Below are 19415 nucleotides of genomic sequence, written 5' to 3'. Positions count from 1 at the left end.
TTTCTCATCAGATATCAACCACGTGGATTTATGGACTCTATAGAGTAAATCACAACAAATGTCCTAATTTTGGAGTTACAGAAGCCTACTCCCAGCCCCATGCACAGGTAATAAACCTGGAGTAGTGGTCCAAAATCTGACTGGTAGTCCAAAAGCCTTGGACTACCTGCTAGTATGATATATTGTATCATACATATTTGTGTATGATACAACAAAAATACGCCAGGGCTGGAAAGTTCTACAAGAAGCAAAATGGGGCTGAAACTGCAGGTTTCCTCCATTTCACCAGAGGTAAGAGCGTGAACCGGTGAAAATAACCACAGAATTACTGAGGTTGGAAAAGACTCCCAAGATCATCAAGTCCAACCTGTGACAGTCACCACCCAGCCCAGAGCACTGAGCCACATTCAATTTTTCCCTGGACACCTGTATGGATGGGGACTCCACCACCTCTCTGGGGAGCCCCTTCCACTTAAAAGCCTATTCCATAAAGAAATTTTTCCTGATGTCCAATCTGAGCCTTTCCAACTCCATCCTCCTGCTCACACACCCTCCCACATGTGCCAGCCCCATCACTACTCCATCTTCCTCCTCTTCTCACCCACAGACAGGGCTGAAGAAGCAGTTTCAGCCCTTTCCCTTTTTCCAGAAATTTGCCTTTGCACAAGCCATTGATCCCAGAGAACTGGAGCAGAAAGATGAGCCAGAGCTTTGGCTCTGGACCTCTCCCTCAAATGAACACCTGCAGTCAGCCCTTCCTAACCCATCCTTGCCATAGCAAAATCAACCATCACCATATTTTATCTATTGTCTCACTACCTCATCCTGAAGGCCCTGGGTTTGCACACAGGAAGAGAAGAACCCCAGGGTTTGGAGGGTATTTTCTAGATCTCATTTGTGTACATCCATCCATCCAAAATACTCCCTAGGCAGCCACAAAAAAGCAGGTAGACACTTTGGATGACCAAGCCAAAGGACCTCAGAAGGATTTTGCTCTCACTGATTAGGTTGTCAGCACCCCCTGAACTCAGACCTCTCTTGCCATGTCAGTCAAGTTACCACATCATCACTCATCTGCCTGAACAAGGCACTGAGAGACAGACAGTGAGAACAGGAAAATACATGGGCAGGGTTGTGTTACCTACAGGCTCCTGCATTACACCTGTGGATGCAAAAAAAAGCTGTGACAGAGGTATCACCTCGCACCAGAAAGGACCTGAAGAACTGACCACCACAGGCTGGAGCAGCTCAGACAGTGAGGGTGGGTTTGTTGCCTCAATACAGGTGTCCAGTGTCACCTGAGATGTCTCTGGGTCTCCCTGCTGGCGTCCAGCTGCTGAGCCAGGGGAGCAGAGGTCTCCTGCAAGTCCTCTGGAATGAGGGTCTCGGGGAGCTGAGGGCATCTTGGATGCTCTGACAACCTCGTGCAGGCAACAGATCTGAGCCCAGTGTCACAGCAGTGTGTGGGGACAGGACATGGCTGAGAAATGGCCAGAATTCCGCCCAAAAAGGCATTTATTTCCCCAAGAAACCTGCCACCAGAGGACCCCGTCTCGGTGATCATCAGTGCACACGAAAGGAGGGATTTTTTGCTTCTCAACCACCTGATGCTATCAGATTTACCTACACCAACAGCAGGGAAACTAACGCCCAAGGCAGACACGTTTCCACATAAAACCCTGCTGCACCTGGCTCACATTGCTGCTTTCTAGACACAGGCACAAACCCGGGTGTTACCGATGTCCCCTTTGCCGGGACAGCTTGCCGAGAACCGAGGTGACAGCCCCTGGCACGGCTGTCTCCAGACAGGAATCCCAAAGCCACGGAAATTCCTCTCCCCTCTCGTCAAAACTCCCTGTGCAATCAGCCTTCCGAGGAGGTGCAGGAGCTGCGGGAAGAGCATTGGGAGCGATGGTGACAGGGAGGAGGTGGCACAGCCCCGTCCCCGGGGACTCGCATCCTCCCGTCCCGTTAACCCCGCGGGCACTCCGGGAGCAGGCAGGGGAGGGAGATGAAAGGCTCCTGCGAGAAATCAGGTGCGGAGGGTGGGCAGATGCTGCTAAAGAGCAAAGAGACCCGGCCAGGCTCATTTGTCTGGAAGGGAACCAGCAGGAACTTTCTTTTTATCTCCGATTGCGGATGTCAGGGTAGTTCCCAAAGGCCACAGCCTGCCCGGCCCCCGCTGCTGCGCCTCTCCCTGCCCGCGCAGGCAAGGAAATCGCATCGATGTGTTTTTTTCACAGGTAGAAAATCCCCCACTGGGATGGTCACGGACCCGATAACTCCTTTCCAGCTGTGGGAGCGGGTCCGGCCCTGACTCTCCCAGCAGAACCGCGGCTGGTGGTGTTGGGCTGTTTGTCCATCCAGGTGTTCCCGGGACAAGCCCCAGCCCCGGCCAGCCCTGCCTGCCCCGGGCACTGCCAGGGATTAGCCGTGCTCCACCTGCTCTGCCGGGGATTTACCGGGGCATCCCCTCTCCAGGCGGGGTGAGGGGGCACAGCCCCGTCTCCCTGTCTGTCTGTCTGTCTGCCTGGGGATTAGCCCGGCCCCACCTGGGCTGCCCCCAGCTCTGCTCACCAGGGTGGCCCCCAGCCGGAGCAGCTCTCTGCTGGGTGGGCTGCTGGGCCACAGCTGTCTGTCCTTCTGTCCGTCTGGGAGACATGGATGAGCAATGCTCTGCCCATCCGACATCCACGTCTGTCCGTCTGTCTGTCTGTCTGGGAGGGCAGCCACACACTGCCATGACTGGCTGTGTGGGGATGCTGAGCATGGCCCTGTCCATTTGTCTGTCTGTCTGTCCATCTGTCCATCTGGAGGGGTGCTGGGCACATCCCCATCCATTTGTCTGTCTGTAAGAAGATGCTGAGCAGAGCCCTGTCTGTGAGGGTACACTGGGTACAGGCCTGTCCATCCATCTGTCTGTCTGTCTGTGAGCCGTGTTAGGCACTGCCCTGTCTGTCTGTAAGGGGATGCTGGACACTGTCCTGTCCATCTGTCTGTCTATCTGTGAGAGGGTGCTGGGCACAGCCTTGTCTGTCTGTCTGTCTGTCTGTCGCAGGGAGAAGCCAAGCACTGCCGTATCCATCTGTCTGTGAGGGGATGCCGGGCAGGGCCCTGTCCCTCTGTCTGTCTGTGAGGAGATGCCGGGCAGGGCCCTGTCCATCTGTCTGTCTGTGGCTGGGAGATGCCGGGCACTGTCCCGCCCTCCGGGACCCCGCCGTGCCCGGTGCGGGGCCGCACCCCTTCCCTCCCTCTCTCCCTCCCTGCCGGGGGCGGCAGCTGCGGCGGCGGCGGGGCCGGGGAGGGCCCGGGGCGGGCAGCCCTCGCCGCTGGGCACCGGCCCCGGCCCCGCCGCCTTCCCTCCACCTTCCCCTTCCTTCTCCTCCCCCCGGCGGAGATTAAAAGCTGCCGGAGGGGGAACGGGCGGGATTAGGCCCGAGGCTGAGGGGAGGGGGCTGCAGCCCCCGCCCGGCCGCATTGTCCCCGCTGCCAGCGCACCCCACCCAGACACCCCCAAAAAGCCACTTTAACCCGCGGGAGGTGGCTGAGAGGAGGAACACACCCCTCCCAACCCCGCACCGCCCCGGCCGGGCGGAGATGCGGGATCCAGGCCGGGAATCCTGCTCCTGACCCCCCCAAAATAAACGCAGTCGGGACACCCCCCAGTACCGGCACTGCTATACCCGGTGCGGGATAAAGATCTGAGAGAAAGTTGCTGGCAGGGATGGCGCTGGGGGAGGGGGGAAGCAGTTTTGGGAGGGAGGGATCGGTTATCGGATAGTCATTAATTAATTCATTTATTTATTTAATTAATTGGGGGGGGGTGGGCGGAATTGTGCTGCTCTGGTTTCCTTATTTTATTTATAGTTATCAAACCCACTCCGCTGCCGAGGAAAGGGGCTTTGAGGAGGACTTTGTTTAACTCGGGCACCGCTCCGCGCATCCCTCCCCCTCCACTCCCCGGGCTCCGCGGCCGCGCAAAAAGCGCGGAGCTGCCGGGGAGTGAGGCTTCCACCCAGCCGCTCCTCCTGGGAAAGGGAAGGCAAAAAAAAAAAAATTAAAAATTAAAAATACCGGGCAAAACATCCGCAGCCGACGCTCGGTATAAACACACCTGATCGGCGCATCGAGCGAGCGACTGAAAGTTTAAATTTTTTTTTATTTTATTTTTTTTAAAGTCCAAATAAATGCCTAAAGTGGAGGCGTCGCTCGGGCGAACGCTGGCTCTTGGCAGCGCCGGGAACGAGCGGGGGGGATAAGACTTTTCCTTCGGCTCTGGGGCACGGATTCGTTTGCAAACTGCAGCTTAAGCGCTCCCACCACCGCGCATTGTCCTGCGCTTAAATATCCTGAATTAGGCAGCTCTGAAAAGTCCCTTTAAAAGCGAAGCGGCGAGGGCGAGCCGCGCTTGCACAACTCCTCGGGGTCGTGCTGCCGTTCAAACTAAAAAAAAAAAAAAAAAAAAAAAAAAAAAAAAAAAAAGTAATAATAAAAATGATGCAGAACCGGCCCGGGGCCGGAGGGCTCTGCTGGCGGAGCGGGCGGCGGTGCCCGGGGCTGGCGGCGGCGGAGGGGCTGAGCTGGGCCGGGCAGGGCGGAGGGGCCGCGGGCGCGTCCCCCAGCACCTCTCAGGTACGAGCACTTTGCGTTGACATTGATGTAACTACATTAGAGTTAATGGCAGCAGCCTGGTCCTCATTATTAATTGTCTTTGTGTTTGGATAAAGTATGTAATCTTCTCCTCAACCACACCATTAAAATAGGTTGCCTTTTCAATTAAGAACTGTCTTGAGCACAGCAGTCAATTTTCCTAATGAAGATGCATTATATTTTCACTTTTTTTTTTTTTTTTTTTTTTTTTTTAATAATGGGAAAATCCCACGTTTTCATTAGGCGTGATTACGGAGAAAGTACAAGAGGGGGTTTGTCTAAACTAAATGTGGCCCGTGTCGTGTATTAAATACCAGGCTTTTAAATAAATTGAATTTTCATACAGATAAGATGCGAGGTTGGGGTACAAATACCACCAGATTCGCTTCCTTCAGATTAAAAAAATGCGGGGTCCATTCTTTAAAACGCACTTATCAGATGGAAAATAATGATTAAACCAACTACAGCGGACTCTTAGTTGCAATTACTCGGGTAAACTTTTCACTCAGCCCAGTTTGCTTACATTAAAACTGAGGATGATGCTTTAAAATAGACTTGCACTTTCTGCTAATGTGCAGCTTTGGGGAACAAATAGCAGAGTTTAATCATGCAGAAACACATAGGAGCCAGAATAGTCTCACAATTAATTTACCAAAATAAACCCGAAGCTGCCTGCATTGTTTAATATTTAGCTTCCACCCCCCTCCTTCCCCTGGAGAAAAACAGCCTTAGTTCTTTAGAAAGAAGGAAGCTTGGGGGAGCTTTGGGGGAAGTTGAGAATTTTTTTTTTCTCTCTCTCTCTCTCTCTTTCCTTTTCTTTTTACACGGGAAAAGAAATATTTCATGTCGGGGAAGCAAAGAGTTAAATTTTATATACTATAAACCACTTCCAGAAAAAAGGGGGGAAAAAAGAAAAAAGAAAAGAAGGGGAAAGAAGCCAAACACTAAGGAAAAAAAAAAAAAAAAAAAAAAAAAAAAAAAAAAAAGAATAAAAGAAAGTGCGATATTTGCGAGTCTGAGAAGCTGCAAGAGGACGGGATGTGGATTTCAGCGCAGTGTTATACGTGTGGGATCTTTGTTGCCGGACAGACAGACAGACACCCGCGGCACAAGCCAGACCCTTCCCGCACGGAAAATACCATCACCCAGACACCTTTTAAGAAAGAAAAAAATTAATTCACTCTAGTATTCGGAGCCGGTTTTAAACTTTTTTCAATATGAAAAATACCTGCCTGCAAGGGAGAATGAAGTTAAGCATAGGAGTAATTTCTTATTCACATGGTAACAACAGTTGGTTTGGGATCTTTTGCAAGCTTTCTGCATTGTGGCTTTGTTTGGTCGGGGGGAAGCTGCTTTGTGGGGTTCGGGGGGTATTTTTGTAATGAACATTTGTTTCTCCACCAGCCAGCGGCTAAAGAAGATCTGCAAAGAATGGCAAAGAAGATTTTCGATTAAAACCTTAGCCCATCTCCACGGATTACTTTATATCGATTCCTATATATATGGCTGCAATTGAGGGGCTCTAATTAAAAATCCAAAGGTTGGGGGGGCGGGTGGTGGAGGGGAAAAAAAAATAAAAGTTCTTTCTGGGTCTCAATAAAAGGAGCTTTTCATATACGGGAAATAAAGGTTGTAAAAGGTTACAAACGAAAGACTAGTTTAAAGCTTCTCTGCGGTTTTCTTTTCTTCTTTCTTACAAAACCCCTTTTCTGGCTCTTTCTCTCCCTCCCCCCGCTCCCCCGACCCCTTCATTTCTCCCAAGTTTGCCAACACGCGGGACTCGGGACTGTAACTGTTATTTTAATATCTGGGTTGGGAGCTATAATCTGATTGCTGCAGCGAGCTGCTCATCAAGGTAACTTCACGGCCTGGAGAGGAAAAAAATTATGTAAACCGGCAGCATTAGCGCCTTTCATCAGCGCGCAGCCCCCCAGGCTGAGCCCTCGCACACGGCCACAGCCCCACAGCCCTGCCCCAGCTCCCGCTCCGGCCCCGGGGGACGCCCCACGCCCCCCAGACAGCCTCCCCCAAAGGCTGGTTTGTTTATTTAACACCCAGCATTTATTTCTCTTTCAGTTATTTGGGTGGTTTCGTGGGGGTTTTTGGGGTTCGGTTTGGTTGGGTATTTTTAAGGAGGGTGTTTCCCCCCCGCCTCGTTGCACACGAGAAGTTCCCTCAGGTGCAAGCCCTGGCCTCACTTTCGCTGCTCTAGGGGTGACATTTTTTAGGACTTTCCCGGCTCCAAGAGGAGCTGGGCGAATTTCAGATCGCCCCGAAGTACCTCCACCGTCCCCTCCTCTCCTTCCCCCGGCACCCTCATCCCAATTTAGGAAGCTTGGGTTCATCTAGGCAAAGATGCTGCCTTCATAAATACTTTTTTCTAATTTTTTTTCCCAATTTTTTTTCTTTCCTCAGAAGAGGTGATGGCTCTGCCATCCCCCTCCCAGACACTTGGAAAAGGAAGGGAATTTATATTTTTTTTAATCATTCCGGCATTTTAGAAACGAATCTGATCCTTTCTCGAAGTGACACAGCTCTACCAATGTCTCTGGCTTTGCAGCCCCAGAAAGGAAGATTTGGGGGTGAGGGGGAGCTCAGAACTTAAGAAAAAACCACCAACCAAAACTATAAAATCACAAACAAACAAACCAACCAAAAACCCCCACCCTAAACTAAAATAAACTCCAACCGGCACTTGAATTGCAGATAAACTTCAAGGAAAGTCTGGAATATTTTAACTAGACACAAATCCGATGAGGAAAAAGCTTAAAAGCGCGTAGCATGCATCGCTTTCCGGAGCCGATCAGAGATATAAAGATGACAAATTATAAAATCGGTTCATTTGGGGGTGGGTTTTCCTTTTTTAATTTTTTTTTCCTTCCCCCCCCCCCCCTCCCCGCTTCTTTCCTTTACTTTCACCCGAGCTGAATAAATGATTTCCTATTTTCCTCTCCTCCCACCCCACCCTTGGTCATCACAACCGCGGGCAGCAGCTCAGCCCTGGGAGCGACAGACACGGCGATAAAACCCGGAGCGGTCGCGATAGTGAGGAGAGTGGGAAATTAAATCAGGAGGAGAAGTGGAGAGGGTGAAGGAGAAAAGGAGAGAAGAGATACAAGCTATGCAGAGAGAGAAAACGGCTTTGCAACCCGACTGGTACCGGAAAGTTGGAGAACTTACTGAGAAGCAGAAGTTACAGTTTCTTTTCATCCCAGAAGCAGATTTTGGTTCTCTGAGGCATAAAGTTCTCAGAGGGCAGAAAAATCACACATCTCCACTCACTCCCCGACAGCCCCGGCTAGTCTGGATCTCTGGGACTGTACCTGCTCTGCAACGCTTTCCAAACAGACCAGAAGAGATGGGAAAGTTTAAAAAAAATTAGTAAAAAATAATATTTTTTTAAAAAAAATCGCTTCAACAAAACAGCTTCAACAATGATTTTTTTTTTTTTTTTGGTAACTTTTCCCAGAGCTGCAGAAGGTTGAAGGCAGAAGCAGCTGCAAAGTGTGTGCAGGATTGCTCCAGGAAAGAAGGTTCCCCCTCTCAGATCCAATCTTTGCAAGAGCCATTCCGACACATTGCTAAGCTAAAGGGAAATTCTCTTTGATAAAGCGGTGTTCCCAGCTTCTGGGTTTTAAAACCTAAATCTATATTCAAATCTGGCTGAAGGTGTGTTCTGGGATTTATGAAAGCCTCTTAAAGGGGTAAATTTACCAAACCGTGACAAAATCATCACAATCTTACTTTAGACATCTGAAGTGGATGAGAATTTTAAAGAGACCCTTGTTTATTTAAGTAACACTGTCCATCTCTGCCACTTGTTTTATTGGCCGCGGGAATTATTCCCAACTTGTCGGGCTGGAGGGGGCAGAGGGAGAGGCTGGGATGCTCCTGCTGCAGGCAGGGCAGCAGCTCTGCCCAGGGCCAGGCAGCTGCAGGCAGGGCTGCCAGCCGGGCTGGGCTCTGCTTCCCACCCTGCTCTCCCACATACTGTCTTCAGGCACTGAATTTTATTTCTCTGCCTTGCTCAGCCCTGTTCTGCCACAGCCCGGCTCCCTCCAGCCCCCAGACACCTTTTTTTTTCCTCCTTTATTTTTCTAAATTTCTCCCCCCCCCCCCTTATTTTTTAATCGATTTCGAAAATACCCTCCTGGTCAGGATACACGGGAACGAATTATCTCTCTCATTCTTCCGAGGTGGATTAAGGTTATTAAATAATATGTGGGGGCGGGAGACGATGGCAAAGGCGGAGGGGGCGGAGGGGGGGAAGGGTTCAATCGGGATATTTATTCCTGGTGCTCTGCTGAAGGAGAGGCTGAGGGGTGGCGTGGCCGTGCCGACAAGAGGGGAGGTGAGGGAAGGATTTGCCCGGCGCGGATCTCTGGGCAAGGGTTGAGAGAGTGGGGGATGCTGCAAAGGGATGGCGGCTGCAGCTGCCCCTCCCTTGCCCCCATCCCCTCCCCCCATAAAAAAATAACCAAAACAAAACAAAACCTGCAAGTAGGCAAACAAACCCACAAAAAAAAAAAAAAAAAAAAAAAAAAAAAAAAAAAAAAAAGAAAAAAAGAAGTCCCCACAAAAGAATCTCATGGGTCTGAGAGAGAAAAAACACAACTCCAAGAAGGGCAAGGGCTGCGGATCCCGTGGGGCCAGGGGGTACCAGCCGGGGCTACCCCGGGTACCAACTTTCCACGAAGTCACCTAGCAAAAAAACCCAAAACCAAAACCAACAAAAAACCACCACCAACCAAACTAAAAAACCAAATACAACCCAGCGGCCAAAGTGGGAGCGGCTCCGGCGGGCAGGGCTGCGTCCGTTCTGGGCGAAGGGGTAGTTTGTTTGTTGGTTTGTTTGTTTATTTGTTTTATTTCCCCTCCTCTCCCCTCCCTCCTTCTCTTCTGCCGCCTCCTTCCTCCTTTCTGGGAGGAAAGGATTAAAAAAAAAGACCCAAAAAAAAAAAAAAAAAAAAAAAAAAAAGAAACCAACCCAAAACCAAGCCACACCACCCATCCGCCCAGCCCAGCCCCGAGCATCCCAAACCTGCAAACCTCCGGCGCTAAAGTCCAAGGACAACCACGTTGGATCGTACGCAGCCAGGCTCGGAGAGAGCCACAAAGAGGCGAATTAATTGCTATAACTTCATTAACATAGGTCACCCCGTTAAAATGATCGAGCCGCCGCAGTTTTTTCCCCCCATTGTCACAAGTGAGGAAAGTGTGTGAGCGCTCCCTCCCTCCGACCTCAGCCGCCTCCATCCTCCTGCCTTTTGGCAGAGCTTTATTTTCGGGGTGCCGTGGCCCGGGAGAAGTTGAGCGAGGACGGGGAGGTGCGAGGGGAACATCCCGGTGCTCGGCTCCGGTGCTCCAGGCCGGGCTGTGCCCGGCAGCGGGAACCCCTCGGGCCCTCCTCACCCTCAGCCCGTCACTGCTCCCAAATCATTTCCATTAAAAACGTGCGCACGTCCCTATTTGCAAATTCAACGCGACGCCGCTCCGTCCCGTTCTACACCTCTCATCCCTTTAAGACCTTCCAAAATATAATTTAAAACGCACTTGTGTCGTCCCCCAGGTGACTCAATTGCCCCTCTTCCAGGGCTGACTTGGCCCTCGGGATGTGGAATTGGGGTGCGGCCGATCTGTGGGTGTGACTGAGGGGAGCCTGGGCTGGGGGCACCCCGCTCTGTGCTGGGGGGATTCTCCCCTCGCCTCCCGCGGGTTTCCTCTCGAGCACCTCCCGCTGCTCAGCCCGGGGCTCCTGGTAGGCTCCGTGTCCCCCCTTTCGCAAATATTTACTTCTATACATTAAATATCTTTTGTTGTTGTTGTTGTTATTACAGCCAAGCCCCAGCCTTTTGCTGACCCCCCTTCCTCGCCTTCGCCGGGCAATTCGCTAATTCCATCTCTGCTGTCCATCACATTAATTTCTACAATGACTTCATCCGCTCCACTCCATAATGTATATTTTTAAACCGAGCAGATTCTTTTAATGTATATTCTGGTGTCATTTCGGTGACTGTTATTTCTCTCTGGATTGTCCCCCCGGTACAGCAGCGGCCTGTTTTTTCCTCCCCCTGTGTGTGTTTTTATTATTTTCCCCCTGGCTTAGATGTGTCAATCACTCTCTCCCTGCCATTGGTTGGAGAGTTTGCGTCAAAAAGTTGCCAGAGAGGCGCTTTCTCAGCAAAGCTCCCCGAGAGAGGTAGAGACCTTCAGCTCCAACGCACCCTGCCACTATTATTAAAAATAAAATCACTTTGACCAGCTCCGGCACCGGCCAGCTCTGTATGTACCGAGCCCAGACCTCGAGCATCCCCGCATCCCTCTCCTGCACCGTCCCCTCCCCTTTTTTTCCCCATTTATTCTCCTTTTTCAAACATTTTTTTCTCCACCCCCCCCTCCGCCCCCCCCCCCTTCCCCCCGATGTCGTGGGCATGTGCATGCGGCGAGCTCTCTAACCTCCCGCTTTGTGCTTTCTCTCCCAGCTCAGCCCCAGCTCTGAATTTGGCGAGGATCCGGGAGCAGGTTTCCCCCTTCGCCCCCCAGCCCTGCCCGAGGCTCCGGCGAGGCTCGCAGGTAAGTCCGACCCGCTGGCTCCATCCTTCTTTGAGGGCATCGCTGGGCGGCCAGGAATGCAGGGAGAGGGGAATTAAAATTATAATTATTTTTTAAATTATTATTATTATTATTGTTATTATTATTTTTAAATAGCCTGCGTGCTGTGGGGGTGCTCTGTGGAGGGGAGCAGGAGCTGCCCGGGAGAGGCCGGGCCGGGCGGTGGCGGCGCCGGGTCGGGGACAGCCGCGGCCCCGGGTCGGTGCTCGGCAGGGACCGGGAGCTGCGGGGTGAGAAGGGGAAGGGCCGAACCGGGAAGCCGGGGGCTCTCCCCATCGCCGCCCGAGCCCCCGCGCCTCGTTCCCCGCGGTCGGGCGCGCAGCTCTCCGCGGGCAGGCGCGGGGCTTCACTGTGATTTCGCTGGGTACATGATTTTTCCCCGGCCTATTCCTTTGGCCTGTAGCTATTTCCTGACCTCAAGCTGGACTTTTAAAATTAGGGGGAAAGAAAAAAAAAAAAAAAGGGAGGAGGATTTTTCTCCCCTCTTTCGACTCCTACCTGAGAACCCTTTCATCATCCTCCTCTTCCTCGCGATGCGGAGACTCAGCAAAGTAAATTTACCAAGGTGTTTCTGAGCACTCCCGGCCCGGGAGAACCGGGCTGGAAAGCGCAGGGGGAGAAACCTTCGAGGCATTTAGGGCCGGAGCTTCACGATTTGGTGTGGGCGAAACTGATGGCAGGAATGCCATCCAGTATGGCGAGGGGCTGGAGCTGGTTTCCATCTCCTTTATCTTATTTTATTTTAATTTTTTTATGCCTTGGGAAAGCGCTTCCTAAAGACGTGTAACGCGCCCCGGCCTCTCTGCTCTGAATTGGCTCTGACAAAGAGAAAGTCGGGAAAAGTGCTTGTGCACCGGCACAAGTTTCTTTAGAACTAAAAACCTCCTTCGGCTGCTGAGGTTTATTTCGATTTCGGCTGCTTAGAAAAGTTGAGGCTTATTATTTATTTATTTTGAAAAGACGCAACTCTAGTAAAAAAAAAATAAAAAGAAGGGGGAAAAAAGAACCTTAAAAATGCGGTCGGGTGCTGCAGGGAGGAAGGGACGGCTCCGGCGGCCCTGAGGCGGAGGTGGCTGCCCGCCGAGCCCGGCTCTGCCGCTGCCGGTCCCGGAGAGAGGCCGCGGAGCAGCGCGGAGGTTCGGAGGGCGAAGCGCTGGGGACCGCCCGGCAGAGCCGGTCACGGCTCCATCCCCGCCGCCTGTGCACCGGGGAAAAAATCGCACGTTGGGAAATACCACCCCAAACCGTTCATCCAGTGGAGGAAAAATTTAAAAAAAAAAAAAAAAAAAAAAAAAAAAAAAAAAAAAAAAAAGAAGGTTTGAATTTAGAAAAAAAAAAATAAATAAATATCCTAGAATTTCAAAAATGTCAGAAATTCGTCGGAGCGCAGCGAGGGCAGGGAACGCGGCTCTCGTTTGCAAAACAAAAGGGAACAAATTCCCTTCTCTACCTTGGCACCTTTCCCCTTGCCCTCCGCGGGAGCTGCTCCGCGCCCCGGCCGAGCCCCCCCGGCCCCCGCAGCGAAGCGGGGCCAGGAGCGCAGGCTGCGCGCCCGGGAGCGGATCGCTGCCCCGCATTAATCACCGGGGCGAGCAGCGGAGCCGGGGCCGGTGGCTCGTAATTAGGGAGCGTGTGCCGCCCGGATTATCTCGTTAGTTTATCAAGAAAACATTTATTATAATTAATTCTCGGACGGGGTAATTATTATTGAGCGAGGGCAGAGCAACTGGTAGCCGGGATCTATGCGGAGCGGGGAAGGGGGGGAGCAGGAGGAGGGGGAAAGGTGACAGATTGCGGAGTGGAGCCGTTGCTCCGCGGGCCGCGGGGCCGCCCCGGGATGCGCGGCCGCGGCCGAGGGACTCCGCGGGCGGCCGCGCCGGGCTGGCGCCTCGGCGGGATGCCGCCGAGTTTAACCGAACCGAGCTTAAGGGGTTTTTTGGGGTTTTGTTTTTGGGGTTTTGGTTTGGTTTGGTTTTTTTGGAAGAGGCGTTTGCGTGCTTTCTTTGTTGTGAGTTTTTTTTTTTTTAAATATCTTTTTTCCTTTTTTTTTTTTTTTTTTTTTTTTTTAATTTCTGCTCGCTGGTATTGAAGCGGGCAGCCACCCCCCAGCTTTGCTCTCCCGCGCGTCTTGCGCGGCGAACAGAGCGGCGGTCGCACGGAACGGGGCTCCCTCCTGGCCAGAACCGTCCCCGTTCGGCCTCCCCCGAGGGAGTGATGCTAAAAACGGGGCCCGACCCTACGCACCCCGACCCTCCTTCCGCCGCTCAGCGCGTTTGTGCGCGGCAAATCCCTTTCCCGAGGGGAGAAGGAGAAACTCCGCGCCGCGGAGAATCCGCCCCGACGGAGCTGGCAGGGCAGGAGCCCCCCCGGCAGCGCTTGGCCCTCCCGGGGAGTCGGCTGGGCTGAAACGCGGAGTTTTGGGGTGTTTCCGGAAGAAAGTTGTGCCGGAGTTCGTTTTCCCGACGGCCGCTGGGAATGGAGCGAAGGGCAAGTTTTGCTCAAAAAAAAGATTTCTTAAAAATTATTTTCTATGGGATAAAAACCTCAGCCTCAACCTTTTTAGGAGTCGTTGTTTGGCCTCTTGCCGTGCACCTGTTTTTTGTTTTGGTTTTTGGGTTGTTTTGGGTTTTTTTGGCGGAGTGCGTGTTTGGGTTCCCCCTCGTTCCCCGTGCGGAGATCCCGGTCCCGTGGGGGCAGCGAGCGGGGACCGGGGGAGCCCCGAGCGGGGACCGGGAGAGCCACTGGCCCGCCGGGGCTGTCCCGGGGCCGCTCACCACCGAGGTGTTTGTTTAGCTTCAGCTCCGTCATCGAGAGTTTCTTGAAAGCCTAATAAATCTGTTACTTGCCTCCAAATCTAATTACCCGGAGTACTAATTAGGTGCAAATGGCCGGTGGAAATTACTGCAGACGTGGACTTGATGGCGGGAGAGCAGAAAAGTTTGGCTCTTGCCGAGCGGGCATTCGAGCTCTGAAATGCAGCAATGTCGGGGGGAAGGGGGAAAAGGGGGAGAGGGGGGGGAAAGGTTTGAATGTTGCCCAAACCTGGGATAATTAAAGTCCTTGCAAGAGACTAGTGGAGAGATAGGTTTCTTGAATTGTTTCTTTGTTTCTCACCCTTGGGCTTTGTTATCTGCATTATTTATTTAGCGGAGGGGTTCTTTGTGTCTGCCAATGGCCCCAATCAAGTTTTGCTTGAGACAATTAGCCGGTGCCCGGCCGGGAATCCTATGCAAATGCCCCCAGCCGCCGTACAATGCGGGCAGTTGAAGGCATGGGGGGGTTTTGTTCGGGTAGTAATTACTGGCTGGGATTCACCCCCCCCCCCCCCCCCCCTTCCCTCCCATCCTCACCCTTTTTGGGGGAGAGATGGGTTTATCTAGTCAGTCTCTCCCAGCTCCCAAATCCGGTTGGGGTCCGAGAGGGAGGATTGAAGGGAGAGGGGGTGGATAAAGCGGGGGGGCGGGGGGGGCACCGAGCTGGCCTGACTCCCCCTTCATCCCTCACTGCTCCCTCCTCTCCCTCCTGCGCAGGCACCTGGCGGCTCCCCCACGCCCGACGGCTCCCGCAGGCACCGCCCGGGGCAGGCAGGGCGCTCGGCCGGCTCCCCCTCGCCCGGATTTCGGCCAACTCTCCTCCCCGCCACAACTTTAGCATGATGTCTTATCTTAAGCAACCACCTTATGCAGTCAATGGCCTGAGTCTCACAACCTCGGGCATGGATTTGTTGCATCCGTCCGTCGGTTATCCCGGTAAGCCACGGTTTTCTTTCCTCCTCGGGTTTTTTTTTTTTTGTTGGTTTTTTTGTTTGTTTGTTTGTTTGTTTGTTTGTTTGTTTGTTTGGGGGTTTTTTGTTTGGTTTGGTGGGGGTTTTTTTGTTTTTTGTTTTGTTTTGTTTTGTTTTCTCTACGGAGGAGAAGCCGCTGGGATTTTGGAGGCGCAACATGCCCAGGGATCACGCTGGCTTGGGTGGGTGAGGGTGTGGGGTCCCCCTGTCTCCCTTCTTCCTCACCCCCAACTTTTTATCGGTGAAAGGGGCTGCAAACAGGGCAGACCCCCACTCTGGGGATGCTCCAAACGCACGCAGGGGAGATGCGGGGTTGGGATTGCCGCACTTTGGCGGTTGATCCTGGGGGTGCGAGTCCCCCCGGAGAGGGGAGGGAATGTGGGTGCTCCCCTGGGGAGGGGGCTGGAGGGGACCCCGGGGTCTGGGGGGCCGCTGACTGACAGCTAGGGCCTCTGGCTCCGTTCGCAGCCACCCCGCGAAAGCAGCGGCGGGAGCGCACGACCTTCACCCGGGCGCAGCTGGATGTGCTGGAGGCTCTTTTCGCCAAGACCCGCTACCCCGACATCTTCATGCGGGAGGAGGTGGCCCTGAAAATCAACCTGCCCGAGTCCCGAGTGCAGGTAGGACGCGGAGTGGCTCCGGAGACCCCTGCCTGCCCTCCTCCTCCATCCCGCCGTGAAGGGGTGGACTGGCCTGTGCCTGACGGGGGCGGGGGGGGGGGACGACGACGACACGAGGGGACTGATTTAGGGGGCAGATTCAGTCCTGAAGCCAAATCAAGCCCTTGTGGGGTGAAAAAGGCTCTGAGATGGGCGGGGGTTCAGTGAGGGGATCTGGTGGCATTTTGTACCCCCAGGGTTGAAGTGGGCCACCGTTCCTCCCTCTGCACTGAGCGGGAGTTGCGCAAATCCTGGATCCTGGCTCTTGAACCTTCCATTCCCATCCCTAGCACTCCCAAATCCCAGCCTGTCCTGCGGACATCTGGGGGCTCTGCAGAAGCCACAAAGGATCTCCCCTTCCTCAGGGACCATCACATCCCCGGAGCTGGGCCAGATTGGGATCCTGGTTCACACCAGAACAAACTGGGGGCTTCCTCCCCCTCTGAGGAGACTTTGATGAGAGGGGTGGAGGGAACCCCTCTCTTGGGGCTGGGCTGTCTCCTCTGCAGGAACCCATCTACGCAGGATTTTGGAGGTGCTGATGGCAGGGCAGGAGGGTCCTGCCCCTTTGGGACCTAGAACACCCCAGCAGCAGAGGCAGGGCATCTCCAAAGCCATCCCTCCCACTTGCCTCCAGACGAGGCTTCCCAAGGCTGTGTGATGCCGTGTTCCCACGGAGCGTGGTGACTGGCATTGGGATACCCCCATGCCAAACTCCATCCTCCTTCCCAAAACCTCCCCAAAGCTGGCCCCCTTGGACCCTGCTAGGGGAAGGTGAAATGGACTGAGGGGCCAACTCTGGCCACGGGTATGAGAGCAGACATTCTGTTCAGAGGGTAAACGAGGCATCTTTACCCCCCTTCCTATCCCGAGCCTCTGCTTCCCTAATCGTTCCCTCCTTTTCTGATGTTCTATTGTTTCTAATTAAGGGCTCGACTTCAACAGGCCTTAAACAGCGATTCCTGGGGGTCCCTGGCTGACAAACAGCAAAGAGGGAATGCTTCCCTTTCTCCCCAAAAGTGACCTCATTAAGGAGTTTGATTTATGATTTCCACTTGTTATTGCTGCTAATGATCTGAGGGAGGGAGAGGCCCGGAGCTTTTCTTTGCAGCAGCCTGCAGCCCCCTGCTCTTGGGGGACAGTTTAGGGTCTCCCTCCTCGGTGAGGTTTCCCTGCCACCATCCCTTTCCTGCCTCAGGTTTGCTCCTGCATCCCTAACCCCAGGCTTTTTCTCTCTCCCTCCCTCGTGTCTCTGTCTCAAGGTGTGGTTTAAAAACCGCCGAGCCAAGTGCCGGCAGCAGCAGCAGCAGCAGCAGAACGGGGGCCAGAACAAGGTACGGCCGGCTAAAAAGAAGAATTCTCCAGCCCGGGAAGTGAGCTCGGAGAGCGGGACCAGCGGGCAGTTCACTCCCCCCTCCAGCACCTCAGTCCCCACCATTTCCAGCAGCAGTGCCCCCGTGTCCATCTGGAGCCCGGCATCCATCTCCCCACTCTCAGACCCCCTGTCCACCTCTTCCTCTTGCATGCAGAGATCCTATCCCATGACCTACACCCAGGCATCGGGCTACAGCCAAGGATACGCTGGATCGACCTCCTATTTTGGAGGGATGGACTGTGGATCTTACTTGACCCCTATGCACCACCAGCTCCCCGGGCCGGGGGCTACCCTCAGTCCCATGGGTGCCAACGCGGTCACCAGCCACCTCAACCAGTCTCCAGCCTCCCTCTCCACCCAGGGCTACGGAGCCTCCAGTTTGGGCTTTAACTCCACCACTGATTGCTTGGATTATAAAGACCAAACCGCCTCCTGGAAGTTAAACTTCAATGCTGACTGCTTGGATTATAAGGACCAGACGTCGTCATGGAAGTTCCAGGTTTTGTGAAGAACCTTTGTGGTACCGAGAGAAATCGCGATGAGAACGAACAGGCTGGGCCCGAGCGCTCCAGTTTTAGTCAGGTCTTGGTTAAATTAAGAGAAAAATTAACTCCACGGACAAAACAAACGAACAACAACAACAAAAAAACTGACGGCAACAAGAGGGGGACAGTGTTGGTGTGATCCCGTTCAGACTCATCTCCTGCTCAGATGCCCTGGAAAAGGAATAATAAAGAGGAAAAACGGAGAAGGAAGGCCTTAAACGGACAGATCATCTAGTGAGCAGAAACCAGACAGACCCATCTGTGTTCTTTCTAGTCTTAGCCAATTGTTGGGTTTCTTTGTTTGGAAGAGGTGGGAGATCTTCCCACCTGCGGGCCAGTTTTAAAAAAAAAAAAAAAAAAAAAAAAAAAGAGTCTAGGTTTTTATTTCTTTTTTTGTGTGTGCGTGGAAAGACGATCCTTCACCCAGAGGTTTCCAATGTGTTAGCCAACCCTCGGTTAAAATATTCAGAATGGACAACATCTCTCTTTTTCTCCCTCTTTTTGTCCCTCCCTCTTTCTTTCTCTCTCGAGCTCATCCAACTGTTTCATGCCCAACTTGCTGAAGTTGGCACCTGGAGAACTTGGTTCAGGGCTGTGTGGGTTGTGTGACTGATTGTCCTAGCTGCACTACTTTATTTAAAGATTAAGAAAAAAAAAAAGATAATGTTCATAAGGAGTCAATATGTAGTTTTTAAGAGACAATCAGTGTGTGTCTTATATAAATGGTACATCTGTGGTTTTTAATCTGTGCTAGACTTCAAAACTGTGATCTCCTGTATTGTATGCAACTATGAACTCTGCACCAGCGGGAGTTCTGCTGTGATTTAAATAGGTTATAATTATAAGTGAAATTCAGAGCAACTGAGTTACCTATTATCATCTTTAAAAAAATAATTAAAAATATATATTTAAAAAAATAATAAAAAAGAAAAAAAAAGAAAACCGCAAAAAAACACGATCGCCTTTCACCCGAGGTGAACTGCACTGAAACTTTTTACAACAAACTGTCTCTGAATGAAAGAGGAAAGACCGAAAATACCCCACCCGAGGACATTTAACTCCTCTGGAGCTCACTTACTGCTGGCCATGCCGGCAGTAACCCGTCAAATCCAACAGGACTTTGGGCAGTTGCTCTGACCTGGATGAATTTAAACCGAGAAATTCATTGTCGTTTATGCTTGCAGATGTTAACTGGAAAAAAAAAAAGGACAAAAAAAAAAAAAAAAAGATATATATGCATAAACCTTTTTTTTTCTCTCCTGGATTTGGCAGATATGTATAATTATATTAAAATGGTTCTAGCACACTTGATGGTTGTCTTCCATTTCGATCACAGAGGGCGAGTGATGGAGAAGGGGCGATGCTGGGCACGGGAGACCAGGAGAGTCTGGCTGCTTCTGCAGGGCTGAGACAAAAGGGGTTCTGCTGGCAGCTCCCCGAGGAGAAAGAAGCAAAATCAAGGAGAGGGTGTTATTTTATTTTTGATTTTTTTTTTTTAATCAAAAGACTTTCGTTATGAGGAGACCTTGGCGAACGTGACCTTTTCCACCTCGCCTTCACCTCCTCGTGGGGAGGGAGGGTTGTATTTGCTCTGTGGCTTCCCAGGGGATGGAGTCCCCCGTTCTGTACTTGGGGAGAGCCGCAAACTTCCCAGGCAGGAGAAGAGGGAAGCGGGATCAGGCAGGATGCTCTGAGCAGAGGTGATGGGGAAGGAGAGGGATAAGTGTTTGAGCTACAGTCTCACGAGTTGAAGCTCCAGTGCCCCAGGATGCAGAATCAAACCCTTCCCA

At 52.4% G+C, this 19415-nt stretch overlaps 1 protein-coding gene across 1 annotated transcript; it reads left to right on the top strand.

The window, feature by feature from the left end:
- Window positions 1-12872: 12872 nt before the first annotated feature.
- OTX2 (orthodenticle homeobox 2) lies at window positions 12873-18289 on the top strand. The gene is made up of 4 exons (XM_066322282.1): window positions 12873-12959; window positions 14793-15011; window positions 15515-15666; window positions 16968-18289. The coding sequence occupies exons 2-4, from the start codon at window positions 14915-14917 to the stop codon at window positions 17586-17588; spliced, it is 870 nt and encodes a 289-aa protein (XP_066178379.1). The 5' UTR covers window positions 12873-12959; window positions 14793-14914; the 3' UTR covers window positions 17589-18289.
- The last annotated feature ends 1126 nt before the right edge of the window (window positions 18290-19415 follow it).

The sequence above is a fragment of the Sylvia atricapilla genome, chromosome 6 (genome assembly GCF_009819655.1).
Source record: "Sylvia atricapilla isolate bSylAtr1 chromosome 6, bSylAtr1.pri, whole genome shotgun sequence".
Classification (NCBI taxonomy): domain Eukaryota; kingdom Metazoa; phylum Chordata; class Aves; order Passeriformes; family Sylviidae; genus Sylvia; species Sylvia atricapilla.
The sequence above is the reverse complement of the archived record's forward strand: the minus strand, read 5'-3'. Positions and strand labels throughout refer to the sequence as shown.

Bases quoted from the DNA above. Each gene is read 5' to 3' on its own strand.
- OTX2 (XM_066322282.1), top strand. From the start codon at position 14,915: ATGATGTCTTATCTTAAGCAACCACCTTATGCAGTCAATGGCCTGAGT. The intron at 15,012-15,514 runs GTAAGCCACGGT...CTCCGTTCGCAG, and splicing joins TCCGTCCGTCGGTTATCCCG to CCACCCCGCGAAAGCAGCGG. The intron at 15,667-16,967 runs GTAGGACGCGGA...CTCTGTCTCAAG, and splicing joins TGCCCGAGTCCCGAGTGCAG to GTGTGGTTTAAAAACCGCCG.